We start from the raw sequence: 19887 nt of genomic DNA on the forward strand, positions 1-19887 counted from the left end.
CATCACATGAGGCCAATGATGGGCAGTGGAGGAAAATGCTGGAAATTGGGAAGATGAAGGTTTCATCTGATCTCGTCCCAAAGCCAGTGGCTGCACTCTTGGCAGATAGTCAGAAGAAAAGCAGGCCATGGGCACCCAAATGGAGACAGAAGAGCCGCCTCACATTCAAAGGCGGCAGGAAAAACAGCCGTCTTGAGAGCCCCCTGCCATTATCCGCCCCAACCCAAGACTGACACAAAGCCCCACTCTTTTTTACTTTTCTTAAATTATTATTATTATTACTATTATTATTATTATGGCAGAGATGAAGTTTCACCATGTTGCCCAGGCTGGTCTCAAACTCCTGGACTCAAGCGATCCTCTCGCCTCGGCCTCCCAAAGTGCTGCGATTACAGCTGTGAGCCACTGTGCCCGGCCCAAAAGGCCCACTCTTGTCCAGCTCTATCCTTTCCCCATCCCCTTCCTCAGAATGGGGAGACACACTTTCTGGATATGTCTAGGACCTGAGAACTCACTCAATTCTACCCGTGCTTCTTAAGCCTGCTTCATGCCAGGCCCTATGTGAGGCACTGCAGGTAAGAATCAAATCAAAGAGCCAGGTGTGGTGGCTCACGTCTGTAATCCCAGCACTTGGGGAGGCCAAGGCAGGTGGCTCACTTGAGGTCAGGAGTTCAAGACCAGCCTGGCCAACATGGTGAAACCCCATCTCTACTAAAAATACAAAAATTAGCTGGGTGTGGGGGCATGCACCTGTAATCCCAGCGACTTGGGAGGCTGAGGCAGGAGAATCACTTGAACCCAGGAGGCGGAGGTTGCAGTGAGCCGAGATGGCACGACTGCACTCCAGCCTGGGCCACAGGCCAAGATTCTGTCTCAAAAAAATTAACAAATAAATAAAAACTTTAAGAATTAGGTCAGGTCAAAGACCAGCTTGCACACCTCTAAGAATTAGGGCTCACTACAACCCACACCCCTGGGCCATGCTATCAGTCCTGGAAAGAACATCCTCCATTTGACCAGCCATGGCGTCTCAAAAGCCTGTAGTCTCAGCACTTTGGATCGCTTGAGCCCAGGAGTTTGAGACCAGCCTGGGCAACACAGTGAGACCCCATCTCTACAAAAAATAAACAGAACTAGCCAGGCATGGTGATGCGCATCTGTAGTCCCAGCTACTCGAGAGGCTGAGGTGGGAGGATCACTAAAAGCTGTAAGTCAAGACTGCAGTGAGCCATGACTGCATCACTGCACTCCAGCCTGGGTGACAGAGTGAGACCTTGTCTCTTAAAAAAAAAAAAAAAGGCCAGGTGCGGTGGCTCACATCTGTAATCCCAGCACTTTGGGAGGCCGAGGCGGGCGGATCACGAGGTCCGTCTGGGAGACATCTACGGTGGAAGGTAGAGATTCAGACCATCCTGGCCAACATGGTGAAATCCCATCTCTACTAAAAATACAAAAATTAGCTGGGCGTGATGGCGCACGCCTGTAACTACTCGGGAGGCTGAGGTGGGAGAATCACTTGAACCCGGGAGGCGGAGGTTGCAGCGCCACCGCGCTCCAGCCTGGTGACAGAGCGAGACTCTGTCTCAAAAAAAAAAAAAAAAAAATACTCCATCCCAGCCCAGCTTACTCCCCATTGGCCTTTCCTCTGCGCTCCTAAGTCCTACCTGTGTTCTTCTGTCCAAGGGTGGGGTTCACAGGCAACAAATCCTATCCCTTCAACCCCTCCATCTCTAAAGGAAAAAGCCCTTTCACAGTCTCAGGCACAGACAGCACTCCTGGCCTTCCCTAGCAGGCAGGTGAGGTGGTATATATAGCCCAGGCATAATTGGATGCTAATTCCTTTCTGCAGAAGAGCCATCGGCATTTCTATTCTCTCCTTTCTGAACTCTGGAGCAGAGCTCGCTGCAGTCGGGAGGCTGTGATTGACATGGACGAGGGCCTGCCACACAAGCACACATCATGCACGCCCTGCTCAGCCCGGCCCAGCCCCTGCCCAGGTGTTTCCTATGGAAGTCTCAGAAACAGACATCAACCCACAGCTCCCCACTTCCCCAGGCCTGGCAACAAGCCAGTCAACGCCTGCCCTCACATCCAGGTGAGCCAATCTCTCCCTGCCAGGCGCTGTAGTCCACATCAGCAACCACCCCATTTGGGCCTGCCCAGTCACCATGATACTTAGCGCAGGAGGAGGTGCTGGTTCCTGATTCTGGACAATTCGATGACAAATGCCGCTTCCACACATGAACGTCTGGGCAAAGCCCCAGCTCTCAGACACATCATAGAGCCCCGAGTCCCACCCATCCCCACCCTCACAGAGTCACACCCTCCCTCCCTCTCCAACCTCTATTCTCACCCAGCCAATCCATCATGAGACCCCACCTCCCTGTCCTCCAGCGAGACTTCAGGCCACGGAGGGCCAGGTCCTGCTGCACATCGTGGGAAGGAATCTATTCCCTAGGGGGTGGGGGAGGCGGAGCCCACACTTCCCACCCTGGGGGGCAGGGGGAGTGGGTGCCACAGAGGCCACAGGAGTCAGGCAGCCTGGACTCCAGCCTCCCTCCACCACCAGGCCAACCATCAGCAACACCCCCTCCCAGCCTCCAGCCTCCACCAGCACCAGGCCAACCGTCACTGAGACCCCCTCCCAGACTGCAGCCTCCCTCCATCATCTGGCCAACTGTCAGTGAGACCCCCTCTCCTCGCTGAGTAAGAGCAGTCAGGGAGATGCCATTAGAAGGTGGGAGACGCCAGGAGCCAGCCCACTCCAAGCCGCACTGCCCACATTCCCATCAGGATGCACCTTGCTGGGAACCCGGCCTCAAGGAGGCTGTGAGTAGCAAGCAGCTCCCCAGCCAGGGTTTCTAGAACAACAACATAGGCATTTTATTTCTTTTCATTAAGCTTCTTAGTTTCTTAGTATCACAATGGAATGATGAGAAAACAACAAAAACGTGAGTCTTTGCAAATCTCTGACAAAGAGCAGAGATCTCAAGGCAATTGGGGCGGGGGAGGCTTGACAGAAGTGCCAGAGCAGTTCCGACGTCACATCTCTCCTTGGCTGGAATGGTGAGAAGGTGGCACTGTCGTGAGCTGTCCTTGGCAATTCTGCCCCATGAGCCACATGCGCCTGGTCTGCATGGGCCACCCCGCGGGATTTCCTGGTGCCTCCTAGTACCTGGCCACACACCCCTCCGCCTGCTCCAACGCCCTGGGAGCACCGTCCAGTGCTCAGGTGGACCCAGAAGCCAGCTCTGCTGGGCAGCGGCAAGATGTGGAGGAGCGGCAGAGGCAGGCAGCGTTGCTTGCGGTGGGAGAAGCCAAGGAGTGTGACCGAGGCCCGTCTGGGAGACATCTGTGGTGGAAGGTAGGGCTGGCGCAGGTGGCAGCAGCAGAAGTCCGTGTCCCCAGGCAGTAGCAGGCCTAGAGCTTCACAGTGCCAGGGGGCAGGCTGTCGTTGCAGAGTCTGTAGTAGCGCAGGTCGTTGACCAGCCTGTGCACATTCTGGGTGAATGAGGGCAGGTCCTGGAAGGCAGGGGCATAGCTGCAGCCGACAACACACCAGGTCACCCACCCACCAGACCCCAACAGCTACTTCCATCCCAGAGTGTGCACTGAAGATAGGGGAGCACTTTCTAAAACTCAAAACTTCTATTCACTGTTGCACTGTGTGTCACAGAGGCTCTGTGCCAGGCGCTGTGGGAGAAAAAGAACAGGAGGAATACGTCCCTAGGGCCTCTCGGGTGCCAGACACTGCTGCAATCAACATACAGACATCAACTCACTGAGTCCTCACCACAAGGCTGCCACCAAGCCCTACCAGAACCACTAGTCTAAGGACAGAAAGACCAAAGCGCTGCACCATGAAGAAGCTGGCCCCAGCTCACACTGAAGGGACCAGCACACTTGCTCCTGAGTCCAGCCCCTCAAACGCAGACATGGCTGTGGTGACAGCCCTCTTCTTCACCATGGCCCCTTGAGGTGACGCGCACACCGAGCAATGTCTGCAGAACCCTTACCCACGGGGCTCCAGGCCGCCCCTGCCACTCGAGAGCCACCCGAGCAGCAGCAAACACAGTCCCAAGGCCTGTCCCACTGGGCGCAGCGTGGGCCATGGAAGGCCCTGGGCCAGAAGTGAGGCCCTGACCTCCGCCGTCATGCACACGGTGAGACCCTGCTTTTTTTTTCAGTGTAGTTCCCGGTGAGGACTCAAACAGGCCCAGCAAGCCCCAGCAGAGCCATGAGCAGGACCAAGTTCATTTTCCTGCCCAACCACTATTCCTCTTCCAGAACTCCATTCAAAGCCTGCCTCTTCCCAAAGTCTACACAGATGCCTCCTATTTCCTGGCCCCAGCAGCCAGGTCAGTGCCTCTGTCCTGAGCAATCTGCTTCTGGGGAGTGTGTGCAGGCTCTGGGGCTGGAACACCCAGGTCTGCCTCCTGCTTCGCAGCTCTACCACTTCCAAGTTCTGTGAACTGCTCACCTTCTGAGCCCCCACCATCTGTGAAATGGGGGAGTAACAGGACCCACACTTCAGAGGCTTGTTAGAAGGCTTACTCGAGCCAAGACATGTCACATGCTTGGCACTGTGTGGTCCACAAAGGGCGCTGTATTGGCCTGTCTACCATGAAAGACTTGGTGAAGGCTGGGACTGGTGCCCCAGTTCCTGGCCCCGGGCTTGAGAAGCAGCTGGCTTCAAACACACAGTGCATGACTGAATGGAAGGTGGTGATTCTTTTATTTTACCCTCAAAAAACCAACTAAGGGATGTCTTTTAAATCAGTGGCTCCCAAACGCCAAACCAGAATTTCCTGAGTAGAACACAGAAGTCTGTTTCTCCATTTTTAATAAGTACCCCAGGTGCTTCTGATATAACTAGATTTTTTTTTTTTGAGACAAAGTCCCACTCTGCCGCCCAGGCTGGAGTGCAGTGGCACAACCTCCGCTCACTGCAACCTCTGCCTCCCGGGTTCAAGAGATTCTTGTGCCTCAGCCTCCCGAGCAGCTGGGATTACAGGCGTGTGCCACCACACCTGACTAATTTTTTTTATTTTTAGTAGAGACAGGGTTTCGCCATGTTGGCCAGGCTGGTCTCAAACCCCCTAACCTCAAGTGATCCGCCAGCCTTGGCCTCCCAAAGTGCTGAGATTACAGGTGTGAGACACCGCGCCTGGCCTATAACTAGATTTTGAAACCACAGCTTTAAATCAAAAAGTTGACTGATATTGATGTCGTTAGAAGCTGATCATTAGGTATTAGGATCTGGCCTCTAGAAAAAGGAAAAAACATATCCAGGGGCTGAAGTGAACTGGAAGAGGCTTAGGAGAGAACAAGTCCCAAGAAAAGGAAGACCCCAAGACAAAGGAGAACAGGATGAGTCTAAGCAAAAGCTTCCCTGCCACACGTGGCAAATGAGGAAAGCAGGCGGCCAGGTTTGCACCAGTGAGAGCAGTGTGTGCAACTGAGCACTACGATGGAGCCGTGGACAAGCTGCTTCACAGAGGACTCAGGTCAAGAACCCCAAGAGGACCAGGGAGAAAGCGATTTCTTTTCCTAATTTCATCAAGTATAAAATGGTACAAGGAAGAGTTCCCAGAAGTTCCTATCAGGCAAGAGAGAGGCCTGGTCACCTGACACAGGAAGAAGAGAACAGGTGAGCCCCATGGGGAAGGAGGTCCCAGGCACTGTCAGGCTCCAACAAGATGGCCTCATGGACACCAAGAGCCAGCAGCACCCAGCTCCCACCGAGGTGCTGCACGGGTGGGGACAGCCCACCTGACAGTCCCTGCACAGGTGGCAGCAGTGGGACAAGAGGGTGAGTATTAGGAGGGCTCCTCCCAGGACCTGGCAGCAACTCAGCCCAAGCTGAGCTGGGGCCGGTCTGGAAAGAGCCCAAGACAGCTGGGGAACCTGGGTCCCACCTCTAACCCTGGGGACCCAGAAGTGCAGCTCCCAAGCACCAACCATCTCAGCCTGAATGCAAGCCTGGGCACACTCCAATGCTGGCCCCACCAGGGCTCGTCACCCAGGAGGGAGAACGGCAGGGTCCTGGGTATGAACAAAGATGCCAAGACAAATGGAGGGGCTGCAGAGCCAGGAACTCGGGACCTCCATGGCTGAGACTAAGAACATACGTGCTACAGACACCAAGACTGGGGAAAAGGCTGTGCCCCTCAATCAGGCTACAGCACCGGGTCAGCAGGCATCTCGTGAGCTGCCGCCAAGCTGCAGGGTGGGCACAGACCACGCCCAGAGGCCTCAATGTGCCCCCTCCTTGCTGCACAGGTGCCAGGCTTGCGTGCCCACTCTGCCCTCCTCTTAGCCCGGCCTCTTTCTCTCCTCACCCGATCCATCTTGAAATTCCGCCCCAGCACACTTTTCTGGTTGGCATCCACACCATCACAGCTGGTCAGGAACTCTGGGAGGAAGGCGGCAAAGAAGCCATCAAAGTCGACTGAGGCCATGTTGTAGATGGCGATGCCAATCTCCTCCTGCAGAAGATCATGGGACTTGTGGACCAGGACCTGGAGCAGCACGTTCACAAACTGGAACAGCATGGCAGTCCGGAAGATCTTCTGCAGGCAGAGAGACCAGGTGAGCAGCAGCCAGCCCCCAGGGGCCTGTCCCGGGTCCCATCCACTTTCCGTCACACTCTCCAGTGAGTAACCTGAGGGTGGGACACAGGCCACAATGCCCCTGATGGAAGAATATTTCCAAGAGCTGGGGCACTTACCTTGTGGTACAGCTTCTGCTTGGTGTTGAGAGTCTCCAAGTAGAAGAGATTTTGTTTAAAAAGGTGGATGTCGGGCTGGAGAAAGGACTGTCCGAAAGCCTAGGAAATGAGACCACCATTTTATAAACTGCAAGACCAAGCACTTCTGGAGCATCTACCCCATGTCAGAAGAACAAGTGCCAGGGCCAGGGTACCCATTGTCTTGATGCTTCTGGCCCACCAGCTCAGACCTCTATGACGCTCCTCCTAAGTCTCAGAGTTCATGTTTTCCCCACCGGGCCTTGCTTCTTCTTATGGTCTCATATATACCTTTTTTAACGAACCTCTAGAAACCCATCACAGGACCTGGCTTTGAAGCAAGAAGCTCACACCTCTAGTCAAATCCCTCAGCAATCCTGGCAGACACCAAAGCCTGCCTGCCTGCTCCTGCTCAAGCCAAGCAATCCCCTCCCTTGCCCTCCTTCTCCTTGCATCCCCTGTCTCAAAAGCCACAAGCCCTACAGGCTCCTTCATGGAGCCTCCACCTGGAGGTTGAGCCTCTGCCTGGGGGCTAAGCAAAGTATTTTTAAACTGCTTTGGAATTCCTGGGTGTAAAAGTTACTAGTTCAGTCCAGGCGCAGAAGCTCAGTCCTGTAATCCCAGCACTTTGGGAAGCCGAGGTGGGCAGATCACTGAAGGGTGGGAGTTCAAGACCAGCCTGGCCAACACGGTAAAACCCCATCTCTACTAAAAATACAAAAATTAGCCAGGCGTGGTGGCGGACGCCTGTAATCACAGCTACTTGGGAGGCTGAGGCAGGAGAATCACTTCAATCCAGGAGGCAGAGATTGCAGTAAGCTGAGATCCTACCACTCACTGCACTCCAGCCTAGGCAACAGAGCAAGACTTATCTCAAAAAAAAAAAAAGAAAAAAATTACTAGTTCAGGGACAAAAAGAAACACCCTGCACACCAACACAAAGTGCCCTGCTCCAACAGAAAGAATAGAAAGTGACCATGGGGACAGTGGGGGAGGCCGGTGGTCTGCAGGACCCCCCTACAAAACAAGTGGTGACTGCTTTGTCATTCTGTCCCTGGGCCCCTAAGCTACCAGAGGAGGATCTTGTAATCCCTGCAGCAGGGATGAGATCTCCATGATGACCAATAGTTTCCACTTATTTACTGTTTAAAGTTAGGTTCATGGAAGTATAACAGAGTAAACTTTTGAGGTTTATCTTTCTATGAATTCTGACCTACCTGTGGATTTGTACCACCACCATCACAACCAAGACAGGACACTTCCATCACCTGGAACGTCCCCTCACACCCTCACCCCTAAGGCAACCACTGCTCATTATCTGTCCCTGTGGTTCTGCCTTTTCCAGAATGTCATAGAATGGCATGGGATCCTACCATGCGTAGCCTTTGGCATCTAGCTTCTTTCACCTGACAGAATGCATGTGAAACTCATCTATGCTGCTGATTGTACCAAGAATCCATGCTTGCTTATTGCCGAGTGCCAGTCCCTTAGAGGCATGCTCGAGCCTGTTCATCCATTCAGCTGCTGGATACTCAAAGTGTTTCCAGCTTTTGGCAATTATGAAACAGCTTCTATAAACATCAGTGTACAGGTTGTGTGAACATGTGCTTTCATTTATCTTGGGTAAAATACTTAGAAGTGAGACTGCTAGGTCATACAGTAACTACACATTTAACTTTAAAAGAAACTGCCAAACTGTGAAACTATTCTCCAAAGTGCCTTTCACCAGCCCTCAGCGGGGACCAGGCACCAGCATGCCAAAGAAGTCTTCCAGGCAAGGACAGGGTTCAAGAGAAAGGCAGGGGAGGCGCAAACACTTGAGTACTGCAGACCTGAGGCCTCGCTGGGTGCCAGGGATGGGAAGGCCAGGGCAAGGGCACGTGCCTGAAAAGAACTGCCACACAAGAGTCAGTGAGTATGTGTGTGTGTGTGCACGCGCATGCGCACGTGCATGCCTGTGTGCATGCTGTGTGCTAGTAGGGAGCTGGAGGGAGGGTGGAAATCCCTCTTGCTTCCCCATGAGGAAAAGCATGCACTGAAAAAACCAAAAGAGACTCCCCTTGCTAGACTCAGATGAGAACGTCAGACACTTGAGTGCAGACCCTGGGAGCGTGCCTGACACAGCCACAGAACAGGCTGGCTGTCTGGGCGAGGGGATGCCGTCCCAGTCTTCCACAGCAAGGGGTATTTAGCCCCCAGACAGTGCACTCTCTCCAATGGACAGCTGCATCTGCCCTGAAAGCGAATGCTCCCTCCCAGGGCAGTGTTTCTCCCAGTATGGTCAGAGTCAGAATCACAGTGCAAGTCTGGGGCCCTCCTGCAGAGACTCATATTCAGGCAGCTCCCCGCTAAGAAGGCCCTCGGTGACTCTGGCATAGGCAGGCTCTTCACACTTGGGGAAACAGCACTATGAGGTCAGCGGAACTGACGTTTATCAAGCATCTCCAAGTGTCATGCACTTTGTGTATGTCATCTCATTTAACCTCACAACAAACCTGTGACCCAGGCAACATTAGCTCCACTTTGCAGATGAAGAAACTGAGGCTCCAAGAAATTAATTAACTTCATCAATAGTAACAGGCAGAACTGAGCTTCAGACCCGAGACTGTGGGGCTTCAAAGACAGGACTCGCTGCAGTGGTCAGGTTAGAGGAAGTCACCTGGCAGCACCCCCGCCCCCACATTACCTGCATGATGGCACTGAACTGGGGCTCATTCTCCATCTGCTCCTCAGTGATCCCCCTCTGGACACTGGCCAGCACGGTGGACTTGAAGAAGTACCTCCAGTTATGATGGAGTGTCCGGAAAAGGAGCTCAAACAGCTCGGCCTTCACATCAGGGGAGGGACGCTGCAAAGACACACAGACGCTCAGACCTGCAGCTTGCGGAGCTGCTCCGGCCTGGGCCCAGGGCAGCAAAGATGCCTAGGAGACGCCTCGTGACAGCAAGCCGAGTGTCAACACTCCATCCACATGCCTGTCACTACCTGCACAAAAGACATCCAGCCCCTGGAGTCCTGTCACTGCCTGTGCAAAAGACATCTAGCCCCTGGAGTTGGCGGTTCACACCGTGAGTTCTTCAGGAGAGACATGGCCCACATTTGAGAGAGAATGCACGGGTCAGTGCCAAGGGCCCCTTTTTCTGATGAGCACTCAGCTTTTACACTAGAAAAAAGCTACCAAGTGGATGAACAATTAGGAGTATGGATTTTCTGTTCTATTCGACCTGTCAGATCTTCTTGCTTGTTCCTTTTCCCAGGATAAAAAATGCTGTCCCACTAACCTGTTGGTCTTACACAACCACGGAGGCTAAAGACAGACCCAACGCCTTAAAGCGATTCTGCTCCCCAGAAGGAGAGGGTTTAAAGAACACTTGGGAGCCAGGCTCTCTGGGCCAGTCTCCTCTTTCCCAGTAGCCAGGATTCTGAGAGGAGTTAGAGGAGAAGGGTCAGGCTCAGCAGTGTTTTCTCATTGACTCCAACTCCCCCAATCCCTTATTCCAAATGTCTCTGCAGAATTCAAAATTAGAAGGCCCACATATATTCAGTTCGGCCTTGATTAAAATTAAATAGACACCAGGGGCCACAAGCATCCACAGAAGAAGCCTCATAGGCCCAGTGCATTTCGTAATGCACAGCAACCAGACCTGTCCCAGTCTCAGTTCAGACAGTTAAAGATTAACTCTTATTTATATGACTATTACCAAAAAAACTGAAATTAAATCTATACTTATTCCGGGTCTTATTATGCTGAGTGCCTGCCTATTTTCTAAGAAGGACAAAGGGCTTTCCTGTAACATTGAAAGGTTTGTTTGAATGGTTTCAAGAACTTGCCTTGTATCCTCGAGACCATGAATGTTTCTAATAGGAAAGTACATATGTTAGAATGTTTGCTATAGAAAACCAGAGTCTCTTAAAGGTATAAAATTTGCCGCAGGAGACTGATCTTAGCAACTGACCCTGTGGAATAACTGCCATGCTTACACTAGACTAGCTCCAATGAACTCGATCAATATAAAAACACTGTACCACACTAAAGGCCTTCTTCCTTGGGAGAAACTACTTTACAAGCATATTAAACTAACAAATGAACTTTAAAACACAATACATTTTCTGCGAAATCTCATTCCCTTCCCAATCTGGAGATGGGGGTGCTGCACAGGGGACCGTCTGAGCCCCTACCTCGGCAATGATGGGATACACTTGCTCCATGCACAGGGCGATGATGCTGGGGAGGAAGGGCTTGAACACCTGGCCTGGCTCCTGGACCACCACCTGCAGGATCTTCAGAAACTTCTCCACCACCCGGCAGCCTGTGCTGCCCTCGTGGAGGATGCTCTCGGCTAACTGCTCTCTACAGAGGAGAAAGCCACACAGTGAGCAACCACATGTTTCTCTGGGGGCCAGCATGAAAACCCATGCTGTGGCAAGTGCAGAACAGGAGCAAAAAGCCACACTTTGTTGCCAGACCCACTACTTCTCCCTTGAATCTGAAAACTATAGATGGTGGGTCTGTGCTTACCTGGTAAACATGTTGAGGAAAGTCTGTATGATTTGCTCAGTGAAAGGCACACCCATCTGTACTCTAAGGCCTCGAAACAGAGTGAGGAAGAAGCTCAGCATCTCATCAGTCACATCTGAGGAAAGGGGCAGAGATACCATCAGAGGCTTGCACACAGTGAGAACCAGAACCCTGGGCTTCATCAACCTACTCCTGAAATCTGCACTATCAGCTTTCTCTACAGCTTCCTGCTGGAAACATTTCCCCAACACCATCAGGGCCAATGACGGAAAGTGGAAAACGATTAGGGACATGCTGAGAAAATAGTTCTGGTATAGGGAACCTCCACCTGGTGGCTCACTACAGGAAATGAAGGTCATCTCGAACCCTCCCTCATTGCCCGACATCCAGTGATGGTCAGAGTTTCACTGGAGAGGGATCACTTTGTGCCCACACTGATGAATGCCAACTGGGTCAACACCTGAGTGCTTAAGCCATTTCCCCCTATGACTAATAATCCCTGCAGCTGGGTCAGGGGTTAAGTGGTTGAAAGTGGATAATGAAGGTGTATTTAGGTTGCATGGCCCTGGTCCACTAAATGGATTAATTGCAGAAAATACTGGTTACATATAGGGCAGTTTCACTTCCAGATCTCAACAATCATCTTGTGTAGTGTGTTTCAGCCCTAACTGCACGCAATCTGCTTGCAAGAGGCAATGAATATTTGCTGACTGAGAAGTGCCTGATATTTCTCTTGTAAAACTGACAAGACTACTATAATGCTGTCATGAGAGCTAGGCAAGTACATCCACAGAGCTAGAGAAGCCCTCTATCACTGACAGTGACAGACAAGGGTGAGGGGAACGATCTCGGCAAATGCACCTTGCCACAAAATAAGGAGAACTAAGCCAAAAAAGCTCTCTTGCCTTCTCTTGTAGGTGCCAAGGCCCATATGGAGAGCTCTGCTCACTTTTCCAAAGGGCCTTGGCCCTAGACTCCACAAATAAACATCACTGCCCTTTCCCCTCAGTACCGGGTTTCGTTGCACGGAACAAGTCAAGGCCTGTACTGCACCGACTCAGTGTGCTCTACAGATCTAAGTGGGTATTCTGGCCCTTGTTAGCACCACCCACCAGTGGGGCCTCTGGGCCAGCTCCTACCTGACTGATGGATAAAAGCTGGAAAGAGGGCCAGGGAGACCTGAACAGATTCCTGCAGCGACTGGTAGCAAATCTGTCGAGACTTGGTGGACTCCCCCGAGATATTCTCCACGATATCTTCTAAGACGCTGAGTGTCTGGTGGATAATCAGTTTGGCTGCAAATCAAGATGAGTTGCAGGTTATAAGCTGTCTGGGGAGAAAGCATGGTAAGAGGAGACACAAGGGAGAGGATGGAAACTTGCAAAGGTACCAAGAAGATGATCACACGAGTCTCACTAAAGGAACAGTCTCTTGATTACAATATAAATTCTCCTCTCTTTATGTTTTAGTTTTTGTTTTTACTATTATTACTGCCAGGACTCCAGAAGCCTGGAATGTGTGTTGGGGAGAAGATGCCTGCCTGCCTGCTTGCTCAGGTTTTTGCCTCTGTTTTGCCTCTGGCCATTGGCAACAAGCCCACAGAAGAAAAAAGATAAATAAATGTACCCCCAGGTTGGGTGCCTTGGATTTAATCAAATCTAAAAGATGGTGAATAGACTGGTGAGAAAATGAGTGTCATAAGGTCACAGGCCAGGACGGACACATGCAGCTCAAACCTTGTCACTCAGTGGGATGCTACTCCAGCCCAGTAATCCCACAAAAACCTGCCATGCACATGTAATGGTGCTGGCTGCAAGAACAACCTGCCTGATCCATCTTTGGCCTATTAGCCCTGTAGCTTGATAAGGCATATAATTACTGTTATTATGTTATTGACAATACATAATGCTAACCCTGAGATGACTTTTGACTCCATATGGCACACAGGGAAAACAGATGTAGTGGGCCGCAAACAGGCAGAGGTCAGAGAGCCCTGGCTATGAACCACAGGTGACCATCTGAAGGCTATGTGCCATGGGCAGGACCCTCATCCGTCTGGGAGAGCCAACAACCCCACTCTGGCAGTGCTGCAGTGGGGATTAGAGACAAGGTCCTGAACGATGCTAGCAGTGTGCCAGCCATCTAAGAAGGTCCAGGACAGAGATGCTGCGATTGTTCCCAGCGCGAGTGGAGTCACACTCTTAAGATGCAGAGTTTCCCACCAGCCTCCCCAAAGTGACGCCCATGGCTCAGCCTGAGCCTAGCAGACTCAACCCTGGCGACCACCAGAGGCTGAACCAGAGCTGGGCTGAGAGCTGCCTCCCACTTGGCAGCAGTCTCTGGGTCCCCCGAACCCCAGTGCTCAGCAGCCTCTGTGGGACTGCCGCAGCTTTGAGGAAGGGGTACGGCAGAAAGAAGACATGCTCAGGAGGCGGATGGAGGCAGGCCTGGCCCTGCTGCCCCTCATCTGAAAACGTGGATAGAGAGCATCGCCCCACTCACAGGGCTGAGGATGAAGGAAGACGCTTCTCGCCACAGGCCTGGTCCTGGTCCCCCAGTCACAGTGACACTGGAGAGTAAAGGAAAGGCTCACCCACACTGCTGAGCAGGGAGCCGTCCACAACTACAAGCACATGGACTTCTACTCAGCTAGGAAACTGCACTCAGGGCAGCCACTTCCTCAAGAACGCACAGGCAACAGGGGAAGCAGTTTAGAGCAAAAAACCAACAGTCAAGAGACAAAAATCTGAACTCTGGCATTTAAGGAAATTCAAACGAGGACAAAAGATGTATTTAAAAAAATATACAAGTCAAAAATTGAAAGCACTATAAGTATATAATAATAGGAGAATGGGGTGGGTAACTGTTATACTTCCATGAGACAGGACATTATAAAACCATTAAAACCTTTTTTCTTTTCTTTTTTTTTTTTTTGTTTTCAAGAAGAGGCAATGCAGCAAAGTGGTGCAGAACACAGGAGCTGGAGCCATTCAGACCCAAGTCCAACTCTTGACCTCGCCCACTTTCTCTACAGTCCTGAGCAATTACACCTGCCAAGCAGCTTCCCAATGGACAGACTGGCAGGCCCTACTCCCAACAGGCATCCAGACTGAGCATCACCAAGGATGGGACAAACAGAAGCAATGCAAGAGGAAATGCGAACATGAACATGCACCACTACACCACAACCTATGGAAACTAATCAGGCAAAACAAGACTAGGAGACATATGACAAGAAAACAGGCCTGGACGCTTCAAAAATGCCAATGTCACGAAAGACAAAAACTGGGCATGCTCTTCTGGATCAAAGGAGACTAAAGAGATATAACAACCAAACACAATAAAACTATCCTAGATTACATCCTGGATTTTTTAAAAGCAAAAAAGAACAATTTGGTAACAACTGGGGAAAGTGTTAATGTGGCTACATTTTAAATAACATTATTTTACCCATGTTTAATATCTTGTTCTATATAGATACAAAGGTTAAGTAGTCAGAGATGAAGTGTCAATTATCTGCAACTTAAACAGCTGGCTTTTAAGAAAAAGTGTGTTGCAGAAAAAAGCACAAATGTGGCAAAACATTCACAATTAGTGAATCTGGGTGAGAGAGATGCAGTTGTTCATTTTCTTATTCCTTTGGCTAGTCTGTAGGTTTGGAATTTTTTTTTCAAAGTATAAAGTTGAGATAAGAAAAATGAAACTTTCCAACCTTCATTTCAACACTGTGGAATGAGGATAAGACATACCTCACAGGGTTACAGGGTTACACAGGAAGTTACATGAAATAACGTATACAAAGTGCTCAACCCAGTGCCTGCACACAGTCAGCATACTGAAGACGTCATTCACATACTACACTGCAAACCCTTTCAGCACACAGTGGCATCACACTTCCCTGCCCTCTGAGTTAAGCCAAGGCCATGTAGCTGGCTCTGGCCAAGGAAATAGAGGTGGAAGTAGTGTTAGTTTCAGGCAAGACCTTTAAGAACCACTACGCAATTCACCACAATCCCTTCCAGAGTGAACACACTGAAATGGAGCCTTCCACAGCCTGGGTCCCTATGTGACCTCCCCACTCTGCTGACCCAAGCTGGACATACAGTACAAACAACATATCCTTTTTCTTCTTGTATTAAGCCACTACGCTTTTGGAGTTGTTTGTTACCACTGAGCATATCCTCGCCCATGCAGACCAACATAACTCCCATGTAAGATAAAGTGCGGAAAGGAGACCATTACACGTGATAAAGCATGACTCCACAACAGCTGGATGCAAGCCCTGGGCAAGTTCCTTAATCTTCTAGACCTCAGCTTCCTCATGCTAATCATCAATCAAGATCCTAACAGTACCGAACTCATAAGGCTAATGTAAGAACTGAATGAATTACTGATTTTTGAAAAATACTTAGAACCAGGAAGAGACCAACACCAGACTTTGAAAGTTGATACTGGCATAGCCAGAGACTTGACGATGGATATAAAATCACCAAGGCAAGAGCCTAGTACACAGTATACCCTCAATATGTCAGCTACTCTCATCCAGCTATGTAATCATGAAGCATATTTTAAAATAGAAAAGGGAAGGTAAGAAGGAAGCATGGTTAAAATGGTTACTTTCTAAAATATTAAAACTGGTCAGATTTAGGAGTTACTTTTTCCTTCTTTGTATTATTCTATTTTAATGTATTTGTACAATGCACATATGTTAATCTTCCTAGTTATAAAAGTAGTGTTTTTTAAAGAGTACAGTATTTATTACTATTTCTGACATTTCACAAAGCATTTTTGCTGACATTCCATAAATGGCACCATCTAATAATGTTCTATTATTTTCTTTTTGTGAAAGGAGATCGTATTTTTAAAATATTTCGGTACTATTTGTTATTTCAAAGAGATATTTCCTTATTCATTTTTTTCCCTCTTTCTTTAATATAAACAAGCAAACTTCAAGTGCCATTTTTTAAGAAACTAAGCTCTTTCAAAACCTCTGGAAGATCTGTATTTGGAAAAAGGTTGAAACCAATCTGGAAAAACAGTTCTTGAGCGCATTTTCCCAGCGTGTAGAGGTGAACTGCTTTGTTTGCCTACACAAGCATCTGAAATAGATCAATAACCACCTTAAGATGTATTTTATAGACAGAAGGCACCATCACCAGTGTCTTCCATTTTTTCTTAGGGCTCCAGCATTTTTTACATTTTAAATAAGAGAAGGGACAGTTTGATTCTGGAAATAGGTCTGGCTGCTGTCTTAACTGAATTCCAAAGGTAGCAGGATCCCACCCCCGAGTGTGACTTCCTGCTCAGCCTCTGTGGGACTATGAACAAAAAAAATTTACCTCAGGAGCCTCCGGGGCAAATCTCATCTGCCACAAAGAACAATGCCTGCCTACCTCCTTCCCCAGCTGTCCTAGCCTAGGGGTCACTTACTGTCATCCAGTGGCATCTTTCTCTGTGGGGCAACAGCACTGGGCTTCAGGTTGCGATAGTCCCGGGAGAGTGCAGAGATGAGGCTGGCGTGGTTGATGGAGCGCACGGGCCACTGCTGCTCATTCTCTGGAAGGTTTGGCCACGGAAGCAGCAAGATGTTAGAGAGGGCTCGGCACACCAACACCTGGGCCTACAAGAGACCCCAAAGGCATCCATCAGAGGTCAGAGCCAAAGACCGTGGAGCGGCATGCCCAACACAGCCTTCAGCACCCGCTGGCTGCACACCTGGAACCCTAGCCCCCAGGCTCGTTTCTTATAACCTGGGCAGGGCCTTTGGTCCAACCGGAAGGCAACTTAGGGAGGAAGATGAAATGAAGTAATAGCACCATGTCTAGGTCTAGCATAACCCAGAGCCAACCTCAATCATCATTCCTGGAGCTCTCGTTTCCTCTCTAATCTGATACTTGAAGTATTAGAGAGGGAAAAATCACACTGCAGACACTGAATCTCAGGCATTGTTCAGCTGGTGGCTTCTGAGTCCTCTGAGAAGCTACTTAGAGCAGGACTTGCAGGAGAATCCGTGACAATCCATGCCCCTAGCACCAGGTCACATCCTGCAATCACATCCTGGTGCCCTCTGGTACCCTCTTCAAACCTTCCTGCCCTCCCTCCTGTTAGGTGGTTTTTAAACTTCTAGCCTGAGCCTCCTTTGAGGATTCTAAGAAAATGCACTTGCCTGGCACTTCTCAACCCCAAAGAACACACACAGAACAGTGACAACAAAAACCAGACTGCTTTGAATCAGAAAGAACGCAAAGAGAATTCTCACAACACTGGCAGAAATTACCAGGCTGCAAAGCAGCAAAACCTTTCTGCACACTGGGAGGTGCTTTTCCACGCCTGAATCAGCACACTGACTGCCTGCCTTAGAATGGGCACGATGAGAATCAGTGAGTCTGTGTCAGTGCCACACAATAAGAAATCCGTCTATGCTGGTACAGCCTGTAAGCTCTGAGTACAAAATCAAAGGCCAGACTCTTCTTCCTCAGCTTCCTTGGGTCTCAGTCACACAGCCCTGGGGACCCCGGGGGAGCTCTGGGGCCTCACCTTATCGACAAGTCGCAGGGCAGAGGCATCAGTGATTCTGTTGAATACTTTCTGCACTGCAGGGATGCTGATCAGAAAGACGGGCCGCACGGTGGTGGCCAGTGAGACCAGTAAGTGGCACGCAGATAGCAGCAGCTTGTCTTGGACCTGCAGAGGGAAGAGGGCACGTCAGCTCACCACATCCCCGTAAGACTGGGATTCGAACTTTGCTGAGGCAGCCACAAGCTATGTGTCATTCTTGGTTTCCAAATTACACCACCTAGGCCCTATCTAGCTCAAGAATTTTTCCTATGATGACTACAAGAGAAGCCCATCTTCTCTGTCATGTCCACAGCTCCTGCCGCAGCCATTATCACCTCCTCCCATTCCTCCTTCACAGTCACCAGCAGCCTTGAACTCAGGCACTTCTCAGCTCAGAGTCTGCAGTGGCTCCCTATCAGCAATTAAATCACACTCCCTGGCATGTCATCCAGGTCCTAGAATTCTTCACCTCACTAATTGCTCCAGCAGAGCCAAGATCTCCCCGAGCCCCCCACTCTTCTGTGCCTTAACACTCAGGCCAGTCTCTCCTACTGCTTTCCCTTCAGCATGCCTATCAAATACTTGGTTCAATTACCACTGTTGCTTTCAAATTAGCAAAGGAGAAAAACGTGTTACAGATGGGACCTAATGCTGGTAAGACTAAGATAAAAACAGCACACCAAAAAGTCAAGGCAGGCAGAATTACTTCGGGAAAAAAATTACTATGATTTCCCAAAGTCACAAAATATTCCTAACCTTTAACCCTTACTCTAAGATTACCTATAACCACTTACTCTAAGAAGATTACCTAAAAGGGTAAAGCTACATTCATGAATTCTTTATAATAATTTTTTATTTTTTAAGGGAGGCAGCCTAGAAGTCCAGCAATGGCTAGGAAAATAATGAAACATATTCCTGATGGGATAGGACTATTTTCAAAGTTATAATTATAAATACAACATAAATTTATGGAAAGCAACACATTGTTATTAAAACAATACACTGTTTAAAAATGTATAAAATGTTATGTATGACTAAAACTACAAAAAAAATTCAAAGAATAAACACATATATGCTCTAGTAATATAGCAGACTTGGAGGATAACATAATAGAATCTGTCCAGTTTTAACATGGATATAACCTTTGACTCAGTAATTCCACTTCCAGGAATCTATCCTACAGGCCCACTAGCATATGTAAGATGGACATAAAAGGAACTCATTTCTAGCAATAGGAAAATTATTATACATCCTCACAAAAGAAAAAAAAAAAACACTGGACATTTTGAAAATCTGAAGTTGCTGTACATATGTAAAGGAAAACGAAGGCATACTGTTAGGCAAAAGCAGCTATATCTCCAGCTATCTACAAACTTAGTTATTACTTATTACATAAAAAGAGAAAAAAGTCTGGAAGGATATACAGGCATACCTCAGAGATACTGCAGGTTCAGCTCCAGACCACCACAATAAAGCAAATTATGCAATAATGCAAGGCACACTAATTTTTTTGTTTCCCAATGCATATAAGTTTTGTTTACACTATAGTCTATAAAGTGTGCAATAGCATTATGTCTAAGAAAACAATGTACATATCTTAGTTAAAAAGTAGTTTATTGCTAAAAATGCTAACAATCATCTGAGCCTTCAGAGCGGTAATCTTTTTGCTGGTGAAGGGTCTTCCTTGAAGGTGACTGCTGCTGACTGAACAGGGTGGTGGTTGCTCAAAGTTGGGGTGGCTGTGGCAATTACTTAAAATAAGACAACAATGAAGTTTGCTGCATCGATTGACTTCCTTTCATGAAATATTTCTCTGGAGCATGCGGTGCTGTTTCATAGCATTTTGCCCACAGTAGAACTTCTTTCAAAGTTGGAGTCAGTCCTCTCAAACCCTGATGCTGCTTCATCAACTGAGTTTATGTGTTATTCTAGTCCTCTGTTATTTCAACAATGTTCACAGCATCTTCACCAGTTGATTCCATCTCAAAAACCCACTTTCTTTGGTCATTTACAAGAAACAAGTCCCCATCTGTTCAAGCTTGATCCTGAGATTGCAGCAATT

General features: G+C 49.1%; 1 protein-coding gene across 5 annotated transcripts in view; it reads right to left on the reverse strand.

The window, feature by feature from the left end:
* Positions 1-2858: 2858 nt before the first annotated feature.
* Positions 2859-19887, reverse strand: part of XPO6 (exportin 6) — a 113969-nt gene continuing 96940 nt past the window's right edge. For 3 of the 5 annotated variants that reach the window (XM_063597959.1, XM_063597958.1, XM_063597960.1), the window contains 8 exons: positions 17805-17951; positions 16698-16887; positions 12407-12562; positions 11268-11382; positions 10928-11099; positions 9435-9596; positions 6731-6829; positions 3529-6572 (listed from right to left, as the gene is read on the reverse strand). In XM_063597959.1, the coding sequence (XP_063454029.1) occupies positions 6180-6572; positions 6731-6829; positions 9435-9596; positions 10928-11099; positions 11268-11382; positions 12407-12562; positions 16698-16887; positions 17805-17951 (1434 nt within the window). In that variant the 3' untranslated portion in view covers positions 3529-6179. The other 2 variants (XM_003807768.6, XM_008959908.4) reach the window with 1 other exon arrangement.

This window comes from Pan paniscus, chromosome 18, assembly GCF_029289425.2.
Source record: "Pan paniscus chromosome 18, NHGRI_mPanPan1-v2.0_pri, whole genome shotgun sequence".
Lineage (NCBI taxonomy): Eukaryota > Metazoa > Chordata > Mammalia > Primates > Hominidae > Pan > Pan paniscus.